Raw genomic sequence first — 19,317 nt, 5'->3', positions numbered from 1 at the left:
TATGTATTATAAGAATGGAATTAGTGACAGCTGAAATGAAAACAAGCAGGCAAAGCATGAGCTACAGTATTTCAGATATGCAGATGATACCATTTAGTTACCTAAAAATAAAGAAGATTTAGAAAAGTTTGTTATAAAATAAATATGGAAATACATCTGGGCTAATGGTAAGAAGATTAAGATCATCCAACATGTGGATGGTGAAAAAATAAAGATAATTTTGTTTTCTTGGGTTCAAGAATAGATAAAGATAGAAAGTATACTGGAGAAGAAAAGGGAAGATTAATTCTATGGAGGAAAGCAAACATAGATAAGATTATGAAGAATAAGGATATTTCTATGATTAGAAATATTAGAACATATAAAGCAAAGATGTTCCATTGGTAATATATAGATATAAAGGTTAAATAATTGAGGCAGATCAAGAAAAAGCACATAGATGCTATGATCTATGTTACAAATTGGAAACAGTAACATAGGCTGCAAAATTAGCCAGTCTTTCTGGGTCTATGATAATTTGCTACAGCCAACTTGCTGCAACTAATTTGCCATGGGACAACTTGCCACAGACAACTTGCTGCGGTACAACTCACTGCAGGACAAGAGTTACATTGATCTCAAAGAAATGGTGGAATAGAATCATTAAAGAAAGAATGCAAAAGGAAGGACAAAATGAAATCTGAATGACAAAAATTAAAACAATTTATTTATTTAAATAAATTGAAATAATTAAATAATAAATAAATTATTATTATTTAATTATTAAATTGAATTGATAAATTGTCCTGTGGCAAGTTGTCTCGCCGCACGTTGGCTGTGGTGAGTTGGCTGCGGAGAGTTGGCTGTGGAGATGTGGCCGTGAAGAGGTGGCCACAGCAAGTGGCCTATGGCAAGTTGTCCCATTCCGGTTTTTCTGTCTTGTGCCAAACAACTGTTCTCTTGAGGCTAAGATCAGGAAATAGATATATATGTTGGGCCTCTGAAACAAGACAGAATAGAAAAATATATTGGTAAGGTTGATGGAAATAGAAAATATGATGATAGATAATGTGGACTGATAGGATCAAGAGAAGACTGCCACCAGATACAGTTGAGATGGTGGATATTAGTCCATGCTGTCGAAAAGGATGAGGTCTGCTATGCTCATTTCCTTGTTCCCACAAGTATCTCAGTTTGTGCTTCTCATTGTTTGTCTCCACATTATTGAGTTTGATTCTTTTTAAATGCTTCCCAACACATCTACCTTCCTGTGTTTCCTGTTTATGTCTTCTTTTTGTTTTGCTACTTCTGCATAGGTTCATAGGTTGCTAGTTCTCTTTAGTTTCTTTGCAGAAGAATATAAGTTTCATAAACCATTCACACTGCACTTTTGACAAAACTCAAAGGAAATAGTAAAATGCTGCTACATTTTTAGTAGTAATTCAAACAGCAATCCTTACAGCTGCAGGACTACATCCCACAGGAAAGTAAGTGATAATCTACTAGTACAGATGGCAGTAACTGGATTTAGATGATAAAATAGAATGAGGAGCAAATAAGCTGAAGAAAAACATTGTAAATCTCAAGAGCCAAATACATTTGTAGCCAGAAATAACAGCTGGAAAATTGGCCTTCTTTGCACAAGACAAAATCAAGTGTCAGTTGGCAAACAATCTTCACTTTCTCTTGCAATAGCTCTGCTGTTGTACTCAGACAGATTGAGAATAAAATATTATACTTTTAAAAAGACATCATAAAGCCAATGAGACTGGTTTCTGAGCAGACGTGAAGGATTCTCTTAAATTCTCTCTATAGAAATAGTTACTTATTTTAAAAGTCTACTAGCAACTGTCCTCACAATAAGTAAGCATAAAACTGTGATTAAAGAATTGGGCATGACAAAGGAGGGTGGTGGATTTTATAAATCTTTTGGCTTTGTATGTCATGCAAACACAGTTCTGGACTACTTAGGGTTATATCAGAGATTTAAACATCCCATCAAATTATATTGAAAGGAAATATCTTTTTGTTGAATTTTGGGGCACAGAACCTAAAGTTTGGTAAAACGTAGAAGTGGTAGGTATTATAGAATGGCAGGCACTAGATGTTTTAATTTGCCATCTTTAATTCAATATGCATCTGAACAAATAATGAAGATAAGCTGTATTCTTGCCAAGGAAGTCTTCCAGACTAGCCTCATCAAGTTACTGCTATGGCAATATAAAGCCTGTCTGCAATAGTGATTTACTTCCATAGCAAGACCTGAGTTATGCTATAAATTACTACTCTGGAAGGCTTCTGGAAAAGCCCCGAATGATCACAGTTTTTTCCCCTTCATATGTTTGTTTTCACACAAAGGGAGAAAAGTGGGTCAGGAGATGATTTCAAGGACATTGGCAGGGAATAATCTACACTTCCTGCATTATATTTAAATTACCTTTGTAAAGGATTAGAAAATGGGAATAAACAAGATATAAGTAAACGCATGGCTTAACCAAAAGCTAAATCTCCCTTAAAAAGCAATTTCTATAAAATCGGATTTATGGAAAGTGTATGAAACCCATACAGGTCAAAATCAGGAATCTGGTAGTTGGTGGTCAGACTTTAAAAGGCATAAGGTTTATGAACTGTAGCTTACTTTATCAGATTCATGGTTGGTTAAATACATATTTGATAGGGAAATACAAGATGGGGATGGAGGAAAGAAGCGGCTATGTAGATACAGGTAGTTGTGTCCTGGTAAAAGATTAACACCTGACTCTTTGGGGGGAGGGGAAATCCAATACCCTCCCCCACCCACCCCCCGCATCAACATTGCTGACACTGTTACCACTGCTGCACCACTAGCTGCAGATCAGATGATTGGTGTACTCTTGACTGATCAGCTGTGCTCTCAACTCTCTTGCAAAAGCCAATTGTTAATTTTTCTGAAATTCTGCCATCCAGTATAAACTGGATAAATATTAAGAGAATAACAAGAGTTGGAAGGGACCTTGGAGGTCTTATAGTGCAACCCCCTGCTTAAGCAGGAAATCCTATACCATTTCAGACAAATGATTGTCCAATTTCTTCTTAAAAACTTCCAGCTTAGGAGCAGTCACAACTTCTGGAGACAAGTGGTTTCAGTGATTAATTGTTCTAACTGTAAGAAAATTTCTCTTTAGTTCTAGGTTGGTTCTCTCCTGATTGGGCTCCATCCATTGCTTCTTGTCCTGCCTTCAGGTGCTTTGGAGAATAGGTTGACACCCTTTTCTTTGTGGCAGCCCCTCAAATATTGGAACACTGCTATCATGTCACTCCTAGTCCTTCTTTTCATTAAACTAGACATACCCAATTCCTGCAACTATTCTTCATATGTTTTAGCTTGCAGCCCCCTAATTATCTTTGTTGCTCTTCTCTGCACTCTTACATGTGAGATGGGTAATATTTAAAAAATTAAGGCTATCTCAGAAGGTTTAAACAAACTCAATGGATTTTTAACAAAATATACTTGCAAAATGAGAGGACTTATAATTTGTCTTACATGTAACCTGCATAACTACCCTCTTCCCTCCCCATTCTTGCTTCATTCTTAATTAAATCTTAAATCAGTTATTATACCAATCATCTGATGAAGTAAACTATAATTCATGAAAGCTTTTGCTTTTTAATAAAATGTATTAATTTGAAGACTTCATCCCATTTAAAGCCCCTGTGGTTATTATCTGACTTATCCCACTGCACATAGCTTTTAAATAGTCTGTCTAGTTATACTTCAGTATACTGAGTAAAAAGAGCCAATTGTAGCTTATTTAACAAAAACTGGATAAATATCCATGGTGGATATCAGCATGAAGCAGGTAATGAATGAAATGATGCAGAGGTGGAGCCCATTTCATTGAATAGAGAAAAGAAACAAAATTAATTTCATAACAAGAGATGAGGGAAGAGAACAAAAGAAAACATGAATAAATATACAGTACATCTTAAAGTTAAGTCTATTATCAGAATACTTTAAAGTTGCTATTTAATGATTTCTATTCTTCCTTTCATTTAGGAGGTTGAGGTGGGTATATCATTAGGAACATAAATGTTTATTTGTTATTTATTTATCTATCATGTCTTTGATTATTTATCTGTTTTACTTTATGAATAAATCAAGGCAGTGACCATGCATAATGCCCCCCTCCTATTTCCCCCCACAACAACCCCGTGAAGTGGGTTGGGCTGAAAGAGAGTGATTGGCCCAAAGTCACCCAGCTGGGCAAGAGTAGAATTAGACCTCCTGGTTTCTAGGCCAGCACCTTAACCATTACATCAGACTGATTGAATGCTGTGGAAATGGGTGATTTAAGTGTGCATAAGAAGAGACAAAACAAAAATTAATAGGTGCTAAATGAATATGGACTAAATATAAAAATAAGTGGCCAGTGCAAAAGAGCCACATTGAGATAGTTTGGTTGCATAGAAAGAAAAAATGTGGAAAACAGAAAGTGAAGGAGGAGTGAATGGATCAAGAGAAAAAAGAGGACTGAGAAAATTGTAGCTAGATTCTCAAAAAAAGAGATTTTTTTTTAAAAAAAATATGAACTGTTGTGTAAAGATGGAAAGAAAGTTTCTAAGGATATAAAAATATAAAGAAAAAATAACTAATGGAACTGATGTAAACTACATTTAGCTATATCTGTTTCTTACCTCAAGCTTTAATTTTTTGGCTTTTCTGAACTTTGCACATTGTTTACCCCAAAACAAGAATAACATAAAAGTTATGTACTTATAGAGGAAATGGTGTCCGTAAGAGTTACCAACAACTGAGCCCTTAAGAAATGTATAAGCAACATTTTTGATTCCAAGGGTTGCACAAGTAGAATGAAAGCTATATTCCCAAATACATTCATATCAGTACATGCACAGTTCTTCCTTTACATCCATCCATGCACTGCTTATCCATACCTCATATTTCTCCATCTCCCATAGTCTCTGAGCAATTATGCAAAAAGCCAAAACAAACATTCCAAAATTATTTTGGAATCTATCAGACAAAGAAATGTGTGCATTTACAGTTTAGTTTTTCAACTACAGTATTGTACTGTTCAAATTCTTTTACCATTGTCAAAAATATATGATGCCTCTGTTTACTTTGGAGGGACATGAACTGAACTTCTACTTCCCAGTATATAAAAAAAAGACTCACAAATGTTATAATTGCCATCTAGAGGGGCTACAGTATATGTGCAATGCTGGGATGCCAGAGTGAATATTATCTGTTATGCTGCTGCTATCATTTTCTGCTACTATGGATATTAAGTTGTTTCTGAATGTTTCATAGGAAGTTGGTTGCACTGAACATAGCATTCCTGAACAATGTTCAGATAAAGGTTTTGTTTTGCTCTTCAGATATTTTATTTCCAGAAAAATGATATTGAAATTAGGGTTTTGATTGTCTTAAAGCCCAAATAGATCCTTTGGTTATTTCATTGGTAAAGTAGTCCAGGATAAATAATGCTTATATTCTATTTCAAAAAAACATTGCAGACATAATTGCTGTATAAAAAGCATTTTATTACTAGGAAGTCAATGTCTTCTAGGTTTAGATTTTTTCAAAGCAGAGAAATATACCTTGGAGATTTATTTGTTTGAATCTAGATCCAGTGTCAAAATCAGGGACTGAAATAAGGTAAGCTATTGACTCTTCAAACACAAGAAGCAGCTTTCTTAAGAACATTCTCTAAATCTATAAAGATGTTGATTATGATAACCAAGAATTTGGTTCCCATCCCCTCAGGTCTAAAATGCCCCCGGTCATTTAAGTCTTATGCCTTCTCCCCAAATTTCTTATAATATCTCTACCCATAATGCCTGGTCAAAAGTATAAAAACATTTACCTGGTAACTAATTATCAGTTTCTTTAAGAAATGTGATATTCCCTCAAATCCTAGCATTTGGTCAGAATTTAAGGCAATTCTAGACATCAGCCAGGTTACAAAAATCTGAATGCCAATGGTATTCATCTTAAAAGCTATGCTTATTCTAAAGTGACATTATATTGTTTTGTGTGTGTTTTTATATTTTATACTATACTTAATGTAGTTTTCAATTATTGCACTGCCTATGGAGGCAATTTGTGAAAAGCAATATTGTATATAAACATAAGCTAGAAAAAAAAAAGAACTATTACAGACCTGTGGGCATAACTTTCTTTTTACATCAAACAGTTATTTTTCACCCAAATAGCAACGTCTGGATGAAACTGGTAAGTCTCTCATTACCTCTTCCCAGCACAGCAAAAATCTTCCAAACTTTCTTATTAAAAAAACTTCTTCAGGGCAAAAATCTAATGATTCCAGCCACTCATTCCCATACTGTTAGTCTCCCAGTCAGGCAACACCTCATCAAATAGTCTTTTGATCTAAGGCTTTTGATCAAACAACTCTTTCTAAAAATTATCTTAAACATACCATGATGACTGTAAGGGATATTGTTAGTCTTGAAACACCACTGAAAAAGGAAGCTGCTCCAATTGCAGCAAACAATCCAGGATCAATCCATGCATGACTTTCATCAGTCTGAATTCCAAAAATGGAAACTAATACCAAGCCAACAATTCTCCCATATAAAGCTCCTATGTATCTGCAGAAGAAAAAAGAAAGAATATGAGAAAATTCTACATGGAAAATGCTTCAGATTGTGCTTATTTGATTAATAAATTATTTTTTTATAATGAGAAAATTTTGGTTAAAAACTTGTGGCTGGGAATAGAAGATTCTCAACAGAAGATTAATTTGGCAACAAAGCAACTGAAGGCTGGCTTCTGGCTAACTTTGGATGAAGTGATTAGAACACCAGGAAGGCTACAGGTTAAATTGGGAAGTTAAAAATAAAATAAAATAAAGTCAGTGGCTAACCATTTCTTTATTGTTGCTGAGAAAATTATATGAATAAATCCAGGTAGTAACTAGGAGTCATGTTTAAATCAACTAATTAATATTTTTAAATATTTTGTATTTTATTGCACAATAATTCCCCTAAAAAGCCCACACTGTTGTTTTTTTTGTTTTTTTTTACAAAATTATGAAAGCAGCATTGGGCTGTAAGTTCTGCCCCTTTAGGACCGATATCTGATGTCCCAAAGCACATATCAAACAGATGGTGTTTAACAGTGTTGACACTGTTTTCATCATATTAACTTATTTGGCCATATCTGCAGATGTCACTGAAAAGTGTCCTGATACTTCCATAACTACAATTAAGTTACAAAGGAACTTCTCCCACAGGTTGTTCTTCAGTTCAGGAAGCAGAAGCAATGAACGACATTATGGAAAGGTATGTATAACAAAACATGTGTGTAGCTCAAAAACAGCCACAAAAGAAATATATAAATATTGAAATGTTGAGAATAAGATGGGGGAAAAACAACTTTTTTGTAATAGGAGAAAACTTTGGGGAAGTTAAAAGACAGGTGATAGCATCATTTAAGTCCTGAGCAGAATTTAGGTGTCTCTTTAATCTTTGTGCCCTATTCCCCAGTTTACTTTTTAGCAGAGATGACAGCATCCCCAAGCAGTAGAAAATGAATATTATACTTACAGCATAGGTATAACCAAGCCACTTGCAACAGCAGAGCCTGAAGTCAAGCAGGACAACAAGAAATAGAGAAGAAGTGCCATAAAAAGAGAGGGATATCCAAATTCCTCGTGAGTCCCACGTCTGAATAAGTACATGATTCCTTTCATGCCATTTTCTGCCAGGAGGGCAGCAGCTTTAAATTTGGAAGGAGAGAGACAGAATAGAGAAGAGTTCATAATCTAGATTTGTAAAACACAGAGACATAAAGATACACATCACATTCATTATGGTTCCTCCTCTTTTCTTTTTAGTTCATTACACTCAGTAAAATGGACACAGATTGTACACAGTTGTTGCTATTGTTACTATTATTGCAATTATCTCTCAAAAGGATGCTAATAGAATAACAGAATCACAGAGTTGGAAGGGAACTTGGAGGTCATCTAATCCAACCCCCTGCTTAAGTAGGAAACCCAATACCATTTCACAAAAATGGTTATCTAATCTCTTCTTAAAAATCTGCGTGTTGGAGCACCCACAGCTTCTGGAAGCAAATTGTTCAAGTCTATGTGACTTTGCTACTTAGGTTAATGTCTTACATAAATAGTAAATTCACATATCCCATACGAGAAGCAACTTTTTGACCAGGACTGCTATTGTTGCTATCATTATTATTGATTCTAATAGCCATAGGATATGTCTGATGATGAGATGATCTTATCAAGGGGCTGGGCCAATTTTTTCAGGCTTTCTCCTTTTACTTTTAATTCTTTTTTAGATTCTATGGGGGAGTTTAATCCAAACTCTAATATTCAAATTTTAAAAGCTGAGAATTTTAGATACATCATGGCATCAGCTGCATATCTCATGCAATTGGATGTTCCAATACATAAAAGGGCTTTCATGCCAGCCCAATGAAATGTCCTGCCTTCAGTCCTCCTGTAGGTACATACTGTAAAGAAGACACCATGGCCATGATGCCCCTGCAGAAAAGGTAGACTCTCCTGAGCATGCCCTCTTTTACTCCCAGTTTTATAGGGAACCCCATAGAGTCCTAATTATTCCACTTCTGAATGTCACAGAATTTACCATCCAACCATATGTATAGTTCCTGCTATCTGACACCAGTTATAAGATAGTCAGATTATGTGTCGCTGAATATGAGGCACATGGTAAATAGGAGCAGCTGAACGTGTTTCATTATGGTCTGTCAGATATGAAACTACTTTTAGCATTAGATTTAGGATCGTTGCCTGTTGTTTTTATTAGCCAAAAACACTTGTATTAAGTGCTAAAGCTTTTTCTTTTAATTAAAATTTCTGTTTTTAACTTACCCCCATCATTTATTTTCATCTCTTTAGCTTTTATCGGGTCAACTATTAACATTTTATCTTTAAATTTCTTTCAGTTAAAATTATACCTTTACTTTCTGTGTTGGTTAATAACTACAATAAAGATTTGATTTAGCCTCCTTTTAGACCAAAGGAGAAAATTGACAGCACTGGAAATTATCAGTTTTACTAGCAATTTTGGTGGTACAAGCTGGGATTACAAAATAGGGAAAAGACCGCTGGGTTGTCCATCCCTGTTCTGAGAGAAAATATTGAAAGAGTATAGTATGATTAGAATGTTTTACAGAGGTCCGCAAATTCCCAAAATGGCATAATTTGAATCCAAATATTGATGAAAACCAAGGTTAACAACATCAGAGCTGATAGGTTTTTATTACAATCAGTGACCAGTCTACAAAACATCTGTAGGTGAATCTTGTAGAAGAAAATTTAAGCAAAACTGTTCTTGAACAGAGAGAGGGAAGTGGGGAGATTTTTTTTTCTCTTACCTTCATTGAAGGTTTGGTTGAAAAATTCTGTTTCATTTGATCTATCTTGTAAAGTGGCTGGTTTACAGTTATATTCGCATATTTGCCAGCTAAGATGATGTCTGCTTACAACCAAAATGGAAAGAAATCATAATCAGTTCAGGATAAGAATATATAATGCAGGTGCTAAGGCAATTATTATCCATATTCTCCTTTCCTGACAGTATATCTGAAGCTCTTAATGTGCTTCCAAAGTTCCTTCATATGCAAGATTTCATCTAAGCTAAATCTCTTGAACCAAAAGATGCAATATAGTTAACAAACTGCTTTCAATGCCAGTCAAACGCATGGCTGGTGGTTGGGGTAGAATACATTTTTCACCTACGTAGGTTTTTTTTCTATGCATTGTGAAGTCACTCATCCACCTATTCAAAGAAAAGTTGTTTTCCAGTGAATCATTCTAAAACTGGTGATTATTTGGTATGTTCTATTGTATGTATACTATTTCTTACATTTTTTAATCACCTTTGGGGAATAAGAGGCTTAGTTGAATATATGATATAACCTTCCTATTGCTATGTATGCAGCAATTAGCCTCCTCACTTTCTAATCCAGAAGACAGGGCTCTTTAGGATTCTTGTACTTTGATGTCAATAATTCAAGACGAAAAGGTTTTGCAGTTATTTAAGGAACCTGCATACGAAAACTGGTGGGTTTTTTTTCTATGATTCCTGCCAGGGCAAAAAAGTGCCTGATTCCATACTTCTTGGCATCACTCTGAAAGGATGCTGGTATTGTCATAAATCGTTACAGAATCTCTAATTATGAGAAGTACAATATTTTATATCTGAAGGGAGTATACATTTCATTTCCTATGGATCTACTATGAAATATGTTTATGGACTAGCCCTCTAAGTATATGACCCAGGTCATATGACATGCCTTGAAGCTACATGATTGAATCAGTTCTCAAATTGAAGTAGCCAGGAGACATTTTAATATACATGTTCCTTCACTACTTACCTCTGAGACTTACTAGTTGGATCAGATGCTGGCAGCCTCCTGACAGGAGTACAGTGAAAAAAAGATGGCAAGTAGACCGTAGCAGTAATAGTCAAAACCTGCATATAGTATTTTAAAATACAGAAAGAAATGTTCAATGATAGCCTAAAATCAGCCAGTTCAGACCACAGGAACATCTACAGATATATTCACACAACCTAGATCAAGCAATTTACCTATCAGATTCACAAAATATTTCAGAGAGGGGCATTTAAGCTCATGTAAGAGCTAAAATCAAAGGCAATAATCCAATAAAAATAATCTTCATAGCACTAGAACAATCAAAACTATTTTTATTAGTTTGCTAGTCTTTAGACTGATAGTTTTCTGCAAATTGTTGCCCTCTAGAGATACTAAAATTTAATTTTTGAATGCCACTGCCTAATAAATTCTAGGAAGGGTAGGCTCCATGTGTGGCATAATGGAAGGCATTGAATTGGGAGAGACAAGAATGTTGCACTTCATTAGAGGAGAAAGCTCTGTTTTTGAAAATGGTCTGGAAATTTCAATTCATCTAAAATAAACTGCAACACAATTAACTGACAAATTGGGTCATGTTACAGCTCAATGTTTGATGATAATAATCTAATTCAAAACACCACTTTGTATTTGGCCTGAATTCAATCAACAAGTTTGGGAGTGTATGAGAATTGTACTTCTACTTATCTGGTCACATCAGTTTACAGAAAGAAAGGTATTTTGTGCTTTAAGTACGCTTTATGTAGTATAATATATGTACACTTGGCCAAATAAAGTTCAATTCAATTCATATGTTTCTCAATGATACATTTACATATTCCTATATTCATAATCAATGTTTATTGATTATATTTGCTTAGCTTCATTCTTAAATATAATTCAAATGGAAGCATTGTGTTAAACTTGAACTTTTAAACTTTTAAACTCCAGGTCTTTCAACTGTTCACCAGTATCATGGAAACCCTATTTTGTTAAAAATTGAATATTAGATTTCCTTGTAATAAAAACAGATAAGGAATTTTGCAAGGAAAGAACATTTCTGAATTTATTTTTATTAATAGTTTTTCTATTTCATAATATGAAGATTAGCAAATGAAAGTTGTTTTAAGAAGAACATATTTGCAATTAATTTTTGTTATCTATATTATATTGGCATCTGTTATATCCCACCTTTGTTATTTTTATACATAACTCAAGGTGGCAAATCTACCTGATACTCCTTCCTCCTCCTACTTCCCTCACAACAACTCTGTGAGGTGGGTTGGGGTGCAAAACAGTGACTGTCCAAAGTCACCCAGCTGGCAGGACTATTAACTCACAGTCTTTTGGTTTCTAGTCTAGTGTTTTTAACCACTAGACCAAAGTGGTATCTTTGTGTCTTTTTACTCCAAACTACTTTTAATTTGTATACATATAGTAAAGTAAAATATGTTAAAATACATTGATTATGAATCGATGTATTAATGGTATTTTCTATTGATTAAGGAACTACTGTTCAAAGGTTGCAATTTTCAATCCAAATGCAACTGATAGTGACCAAGCTTTCGAGAAAATTCAGAAAGAGGGCAAAATATTGGAAGAAGATAGGCCAACAATTTAATGTTGGACTTCAGGGCTTAGTGATTATGGTCTAGAAAACAGATTTCCTAATGTTTGCCAGCAACTATGGTTGGCATCTTCAGAAGAAATCTTCTGTATAGCAGACCACAGCTGCTGGCAAAATGTTAAGAAATCTGTTGTTTAGACCAGTGTTTCTCAACCTTGACCATTTTAAGGCATGTGGACTTCAACTCCCAGAATTCCACAGCCAGCATTGCTGGCTGTGGAATTCTGGGAGTTGAAGTCCACCTGCCTTAAAATGGTCAAGGTTGAGAAACACTGGTTTAGACCATAGTCACTAAACCTGGAAGCCCAAAGCTGTCCAACAGTGAAAGCCTACATTAACAAATTACTAAATATCTATGACTTACCATTCTGAATCTGGTATAAATATGTCTTTGGAATGCTCAACAAAATAACATTCAATACTTACAAGGATCAGGATACATTCGAGAAGCTTGATTGATTTTCTGAGGGATGGTTTTTGAATTGTGCTGAAGAACCACAGACGTATTTTATTAATCCTTATGTTCAGGAAAACAAAAAAAGCTCCTAAAAGACCCCCAAGTACTCCAAGAAAGATGGCTGGAAGAAAGGCCAACACACTCATATCCAGTAAGTTCTTTACCTAAATAGAAAGGAAACAAAATAAAATGTTCTGTAATTTTTGCCAATTATTTGATACATAGCAGCCTCCAGGATAAAAGGTACATGATGAAAACCATTCTGCATATAAAATGAAATTAGGTACATAAAAATAGTTTGTTCTTATAATAGTTTATAGGTCATCACCAAAGTCTTTTTTCCAGAACTTTCATTGTTTCCCATGGTCCTTCTTATCTTGAAGATTAAAATACAAATTCTTATTATGGGATTGTATAATTGATAATATTAGAACTGACTGAAATAATCTATTGGATAAACTCATACATGCTGTTTCAGGGCTTTGTATAGGTATGACAGTCTCTCTGCATCCCCAAGCGGACCTAAGAAGTTTAGAGGGATAGATTTATTGTGGAGAAATAGAAAGCCATAAATAGAAAGAATTTTCCATTTAAAGCAGGGTCCCCAATCCCCGGGCCCTGGCCCACTACCGAACAGCGGCCTATTCAGAATTGGGCCATGCAAGTGGCTGGCTAGAGCACACACAGCTCAATTTGCGCAAGCGGTGGGCCAGATGATATTCATGCAGGTGTGCACCAGCCCATCATTTGCGCAAGTTGAGCTGCACATGTGCATGCCAATCCACCACTCATGCAAGGGCTGTGTGCGCACACACGCCAGCCTGTTATTCATGCAGCCCAGTTCCCCTCCCCCCCCCAGCCAAGTGACCAAGCTACAAAGATTGGGGACCACCAATTTAAAGTATGCCAGAACTTTCCTTTCTAGCTTTGTGGTTTAAATTCTGGGCTGCTTCATTCTATCTTTTGAGTAGCTGCTCATTTCCAGTTTTGGATATTCCTACCATCTGTCACTTGTTTACAAAATGCCTTTCTCTGGCATAAAAATCATAGATCTCCACCTCACTGGCTTCCGTTCTATTAGGTTCTTCATTGGCTGGCTAAACTGATGATTCTTTTCCAAGCATAAATTGTTACAAAATTTTCTTTAGTGAGATTTCTGAGATGGCTAGAAGAGAAGTTATAAAGCTATCTTATTTTAAAGAAAGGCAATAAATATTCTGGCAGGTTTTTTCTTTTCTTTTCTTTTGTTCTTTTGGTGAATGGAGAAAGATGCAAAGGAAGTAAATAAATTAACATTATTAAGTAAATAAATTCTGTTAGGAATTAATACTTTTGTCATGTGCTTAAGAGCACTTATTAAAAATAAAGCTTCACTTAAAAGCACTCTATAACTGCCCAACAGAAAATGGGGAGGCAGGTGTCATCTATATTCTATTCTCCAATGGTTGAGTTGTATATGGCTGCCATCTCATAAAACATGACTCTGGGTGGTGTACAATAAAAGAAACTCCTATAAAACAGTGATATAAAAACAAGTAAAATATTAAAGTTATAATTAAAGGCAAGGAGAGAGCAACAGGTATTAATTAACAGTAGAGCCACCTTAACATCTCACCATTCCCTTTAGACTCCCAGACCTGATAACATAACCAAATTTTGAGGGACTTATGGAAACAGGGATGTAGCCAACTTCATTTCAAAGGGGATAATGTTCCATAAGGTGGGCACCATGGCAGAAAAAAATCATCTCCTGGATTCTGCCAGATGTAGCTCCTTGGCAGATGAGACCCACAACATACCTCTTCTACCAGATATGATGGGATCAGCAGATCTACTTGGGAATAGATACTATATCAAATAACCCAGTCCCATGGCCTGGAGGACTTTAAAGGCAAAAAGGTCCATCTTGAACTGGATCTGGAAGCAAACTAGTAATCAGTGCAGATCATAGAGCAGAAATGTAAAATGTTCTGTTCTAGGGGCACAAATAACTACCCACACTGCCACATTCTGCACAGCTGAAGCTTCTGGATATACTTCAAGGGAAGCCCCATGTAGAGCACATTACAATAGTTAACCAAGAAGATAACTAGAATATGAATAACCACAAGCAGAGCTTCTTGATCTAGGAATGGACGCAATATGCACACAACACAAAACTATGCAAAGGCCCTCCTAGCTGTGACTGCCAGTTGCTCTTTAAGTAGGAGTTGCAAGTGTAGAAGACCCCCTCCCAAGTTTGCACCACCTCTGTTTGTGGCAGTGTGATCTCATCCAGCATCAAAGATATCATAGTTCCAGAAATGGCAGGCCCCAAAACCAAGAACCAGTTATTCTTGCCAGAATTCAGTTGAAGCCTGTTGTTCCCTGTCCAGACCCTCACAGCTTCCAGGCACTGGGATAGGATATCAAAATCATCACTCAATTTGCCAAGACAGAGATGTATAATTAGGTATCATCAGTGTACTAATGATACTTCAATCCATGGCAATGGATGAGCTCACCCAGTGATGTCATGTAAATGTTGAACAGGAGCAGAAAAAGCATAGGACCCTGCAGCACGTCACATACTAGGGATCTTTCCCTCTCCCAGTCACACCGACTGATATCAGTCCTGGAGAAAAAAGGAGAACTCAGCACAATAATACCCTCGATCTCCCGAGCTGATCCAGAAAGATACCATGATCAGTGGTAGTGAAGGCTGCTAAGAGATCAAGCAAAGCAAGGATAAATGCACAATTTTCATCCCACTCTCATCTGACATTATCTAAAATTGTGACCAATGCCGTTTCCATCCCAGGCCTGAATGCATACAGAAAGGGATTAAATAATCCAGAGGTCCCAATCAAAATGGTCAGCTAGTCAAGTTAATTCCAGGACATGCGTATTGATGATGGTTCCCAAAGTAAATTCAGCAAAGCATATCTCAACTCAGTAGCTTTCAGAAGGGCATGCAAGTTCTTGTTCAGAGCCTAACTTAACTCCCCTACAACCTGGATGCAAATTTGCAATTATTTGCTACCTGGTTGGCAATTTTATTTTTATAATGTTTTAACTATAGTCATAAACTACCCCAGATAAAGGAGGATGTTATCAATAAAAGAGTTTGTTTTTAACTGCCCCTCCGAAATATAGTTAACATTATTTGATTTGGTATCAACTTAATACATACCCAAAATAAAATCCTCTTCTCTGCTTTGAAAAATCCAAATTGACCCCTGTATACGAACCCATAGAGAGAAGAGGATAGTAAATCTGAAGTGAAAGCAGCCATCAAGCAGCAGAAGAATGTTTGCCAGGCCAATTTGATATCCCAGAAAGAGGCCACCTCCTCTAGTGTAAATAAAAGTCCACCCACAGGAGCATGGAATACAGAGGCAAGTGCTGCTCCTGCACCAGCTGTAACAAAATTCCTTCTGTAACAGAGTTGAGAAAGGAAAAAAAAGGGTTTTTTTTTATTTACTCTATAGGATTATATAACATGATAAGACAATTGTGCACTTCATATTCTACTTATAAAATTAAATCTCACTCCAAATATTAACCATGGACTTGTGAGGTAAGAAAAGAAAAATGTTAACTCCAAACCATCTACTTTATGATGGTACATATTATAGTTAGGTTGAGTTGCAATATTTAAGAAGGTTACAGCTAATATGGGGTGGGGTGGTAGCTCAATGGTTAAAATGCTGGGCTTGTCAGCTGGAAGGCTGGCAACCCAGGTTTGAGACCCAAGTGTCACACAACAGGGTAAGTTCCCATCCTTGCTGCAGCTCCTACCAGTTTGAAAGCATGCAAATGCAAGTAGATAAATAGGTACCATTTCAGTGGGAAGACAACAGCACTCCATGACATCATGCTGGCCACATGACTGCGGAAATTTCTTTGGACAGTGCTGACTCAATGGCCTTGGAACAGAGATGAGCACCGCCCCCCTATAGTTGGCAACGACTAGTGAAGTAAAATCCACAGGGACTCCTTTACCTTAACTTTTACAGCTAACACAAAAACAATTTTGTTCAGAATTGGTTTGTCAAATTGAATCAGATCAAGGCCTTTTGTGAATCCCAGTGTGTTGGCTATAATGCAGATCAGGTAGAATTAAGTTTCAATTGTTTTAAGTGAACGTACAAAGATATTTCTGAAGTCTGCATTATTGGTCATGGGCCAAATGTTTTCCATAAGTAACAGCTTAAGAAACACATCCCATATTTCTTTCACAAATTGCTGAAGCAAGTTAAAAGACAAAATGTATTCTGTTTATTTCAGCTGTCAAGTTGTCCTTGAGCCACAGATAACTTGTAATAGCTTTTTGTTTGGAGATACAACAAACAGTATGGTCAAAGGTTTAGATTTTATTTACATATTTTCATAATCCACTGTTTTAAAGCAATAGAATTTGATCCTTCAACCCTTTCCAAAATCTGAGCTTGACATGAACAATAACACTAGCATTTTGTTTAAAATAAAACATTCTGGGTGCACCACGGATTTGCAAATGCCATCATTTTACAAATAAAAGATAAGATTTGAACTCATATTCATATTGCAAGAACTGCTGATTTAATCACATCCAAATATTTTGAAAGTTTGTTACTTCATATAAACTTAGCATTTTATGCAAGCTATATCCATGTAAAATCCTGTATGAATAGAAAATTTTCATATCAACCTGTAGAGTAAGCCAGCTGCTATGTTAGTTCATGACAGAAGATAATCAAAAATCAACTCTGGAGAGTTATGTTCTGATATTCTTTTATGCATTTGGCTTGGCAATTTTAGCATATTTGTTTGTGCTGTCTGTACTCCAGAAATACTGTGCTCGATAGTGTAACATGAATTGATTTCTCTAATCTCTCTAATTTTCTTTTTCCAATTAAAAAAAAAAATCGTAAGTAAATGTGTTGTTTTCAGATATATTATACAATCGTTCTCCAGCCTGGTGCCTCAGAGACTATTCTGGTTGTAAATTGAGGGTACAGATTTGAGGAAGTTCAGGCTGAAGATCTGTATTGCAACCCACTCTTCCAATGTATGCTTACTTGTAATACTATAGATCTAAAACATATGGTAACAAAAACTTAAGATGGTGGTCACAACCAGACAACTAAAGTCTTGATCCTTTTTTGTGTTTAACACTCATAGGTGTAGTGCTGTGATTGGAGAGTTGTGACCATTATCTTAACTTCTTTGTCAGTCCCCTCCCGCAGCAGATCCCACTAGATCCAGTTAAAATGATGTTGTTCATGTATTGCATAAACTGCTCACTGCTCTTTTCTGCAGTGGAAATGTGAAGATATTGAAGAAAGATGGGTCCCAAATGTTCACAGCACATCATTTCAGATTCATAATTATTACAAGCACTGCAACCAATCTCCAAAGATGGGGGACAATAAATACAACTTTCACTTCTGGAATTTTTTATGTTAAGAAATAAAGAGAAACGAAGATGGAATTAGAAGAAGATCATATCCGGATGCCATCATTAAATTTTGTGGTGAATGAAGTGTTTATGCATTCTGTTACGAATACGTCGTACAACACATTGTCTAGGCTTGGAAGGAACTTTGGAGGTCTTCTAGTCCAAGTCCTTGCCTAGTTCAAGAATCTTCATACCATTCCAGAAAAAACAAATATCCAGTTTAAAAAAAAAACCAGTGATAGAGCACCTACAACTTCAGAAGGAGGACTGTTCTACTGTTTAAAATCTCTCACGGTCAGATAGATCCTATGTCTTCTATTTGTGATTTTTTTTTCCCTGCCTAAATGCAGAACCTTCTATTTCCCATAACTGAAGAACATTTTGTTGACTGGAGCCCAATGTTCAAGTGTATCAAGTTCCTTTTGAACATTACGCCAGTCTTTTGGGGTTTTAGAAGTCAAATGTATTACTAAATCTAAGTACACAAAATCCACAGCATTTCCTAGGTCCACTACTCACCAGATATTTTCATTCTTATACATTCTATTATCTACACTGAGATGGTCCTTAGAAGCACATAGTTGATAAATTCCCATACCTGTCAACTGTATTCCAAAATCTGATGATGGAAGGAAAATAAATTCTAAGAATCTTTGGTCTGAAGTGGCTCAATCCATAACCTATGTTTGCCCTAGAAAAAAACATTTGCAAATATGACTCTCCTTATTAATTTTTATAAAAAATTAAAAATACAAAATACACATGAGCAATTTATAGAGTTATTTAGATTTTTCAGATTAATGATTATATATTCATTCATAATTTAGAAGTGGAATTTACAGTAAAAGTTGCAGCATAACATACTTTTCTTCAGTCACTTGGATTTTTTTCATTCTATTTCTTCCTTGACCACTTATTTCTGAATTTGTCTCCATTAAATATGATAAATGTTTATTAGGTTACACCACATTCTGTTGGTGTTTGTCAGAAAATTTATACTATACTTACATTAGTAAAACCTAGTTGTTTTTCATTAGAATGACCTCCACTTGTGTATATGTATCTTGTCTTATTTAACATACTGAATGAGAAAATTAAGTCCCTGATATTCTACCTTTTATGTAGATTCATTCAGTAGAATCTCTTTAATTAATGCAGCAATGCTTTATTTTTTTTACTAGTATGCAGTTTTAAAAGCATAAATTATTTACCCCAAATGAATCATAGGACCTTCTGGTCCACAGAAGAGTCCAGATGCTACAGCTAGAACACAAGAGCCAAATGTTCCTGCAAAAGTCCTAATATTAAAAATTTGCTGAATAGAAGCTCCATTCAGAAAACCAATGACTTCAGGTAATCCACTTGGGGCACCTGTTGGACAAAAGAACTACAAAAAGAAAGGAAGAATATTACTTAGTTATCATATTCATAGTTAAATCTAAGTTTTA

The 19,317-nt window shown here is 35.6% G+C and overlaps 1 protein-coding gene across 1 annotated transcript in view; it reads right to left on the bottom strand.

The window, feature by feature from the left end:
- Positions 1-19,317, bottom strand: part of LOC114922699 (chloride channel protein C-like) — a 64,979-nt gene that overhangs the window by 32,603 nt on the left and 13,059 nt on the right. Inside the window, exons 4-11 of the mRNA XM_029284513.1 lie at positions 19,081-19,256; positions 18,468-18,560; positions 15,620-15,863; positions 12,417-12,611; positions 10,367-10,464; positions 9,365-9,468; positions 7,546-7,717; positions 6,417-6,588 (exon numbers count right to left, since the gene is read on the bottom strand). Coding sequence (XP_029140346.1) covers positions 6,417-6,588; positions 7,546-7,717; positions 9,365-9,468; positions 10,367-10,464; positions 12,417-12,611; positions 15,620-15,863; positions 18,468-18,560; positions 19,081-19,256 — 1,254 coding nt within the window. The remainder of the gene's footprint in view (positions 1-6,416; positions 6,589-7,545; positions 7,718-9,364; positions 9,469-10,366; positions 10,465-12,416; positions 12,612-15,619; positions 15,864-18,467; positions 18,561-19,080; positions 19,257-19,317) is intronic.

Source organism: Protobothrops mucrosquamatus, unplaced genomic scaffold, assembly GCF_001527695.2.
Source record: "Protobothrops mucrosquamatus isolate PMUCROS unplaced genomic scaffold, P.Mucros_1.0 scaffold671, whole genome shotgun sequence".
Taxonomy (NCBI): Eukaryota; Metazoa; Chordata; class Lepidosauria; order Squamata; family Viperidae; genus Protobothrops; species Protobothrops mucrosquamatus.
Note: the sequence above shows the minus strand (reverse complement) of the source record. Positions and strands in the feature narration are given on the sequence as shown.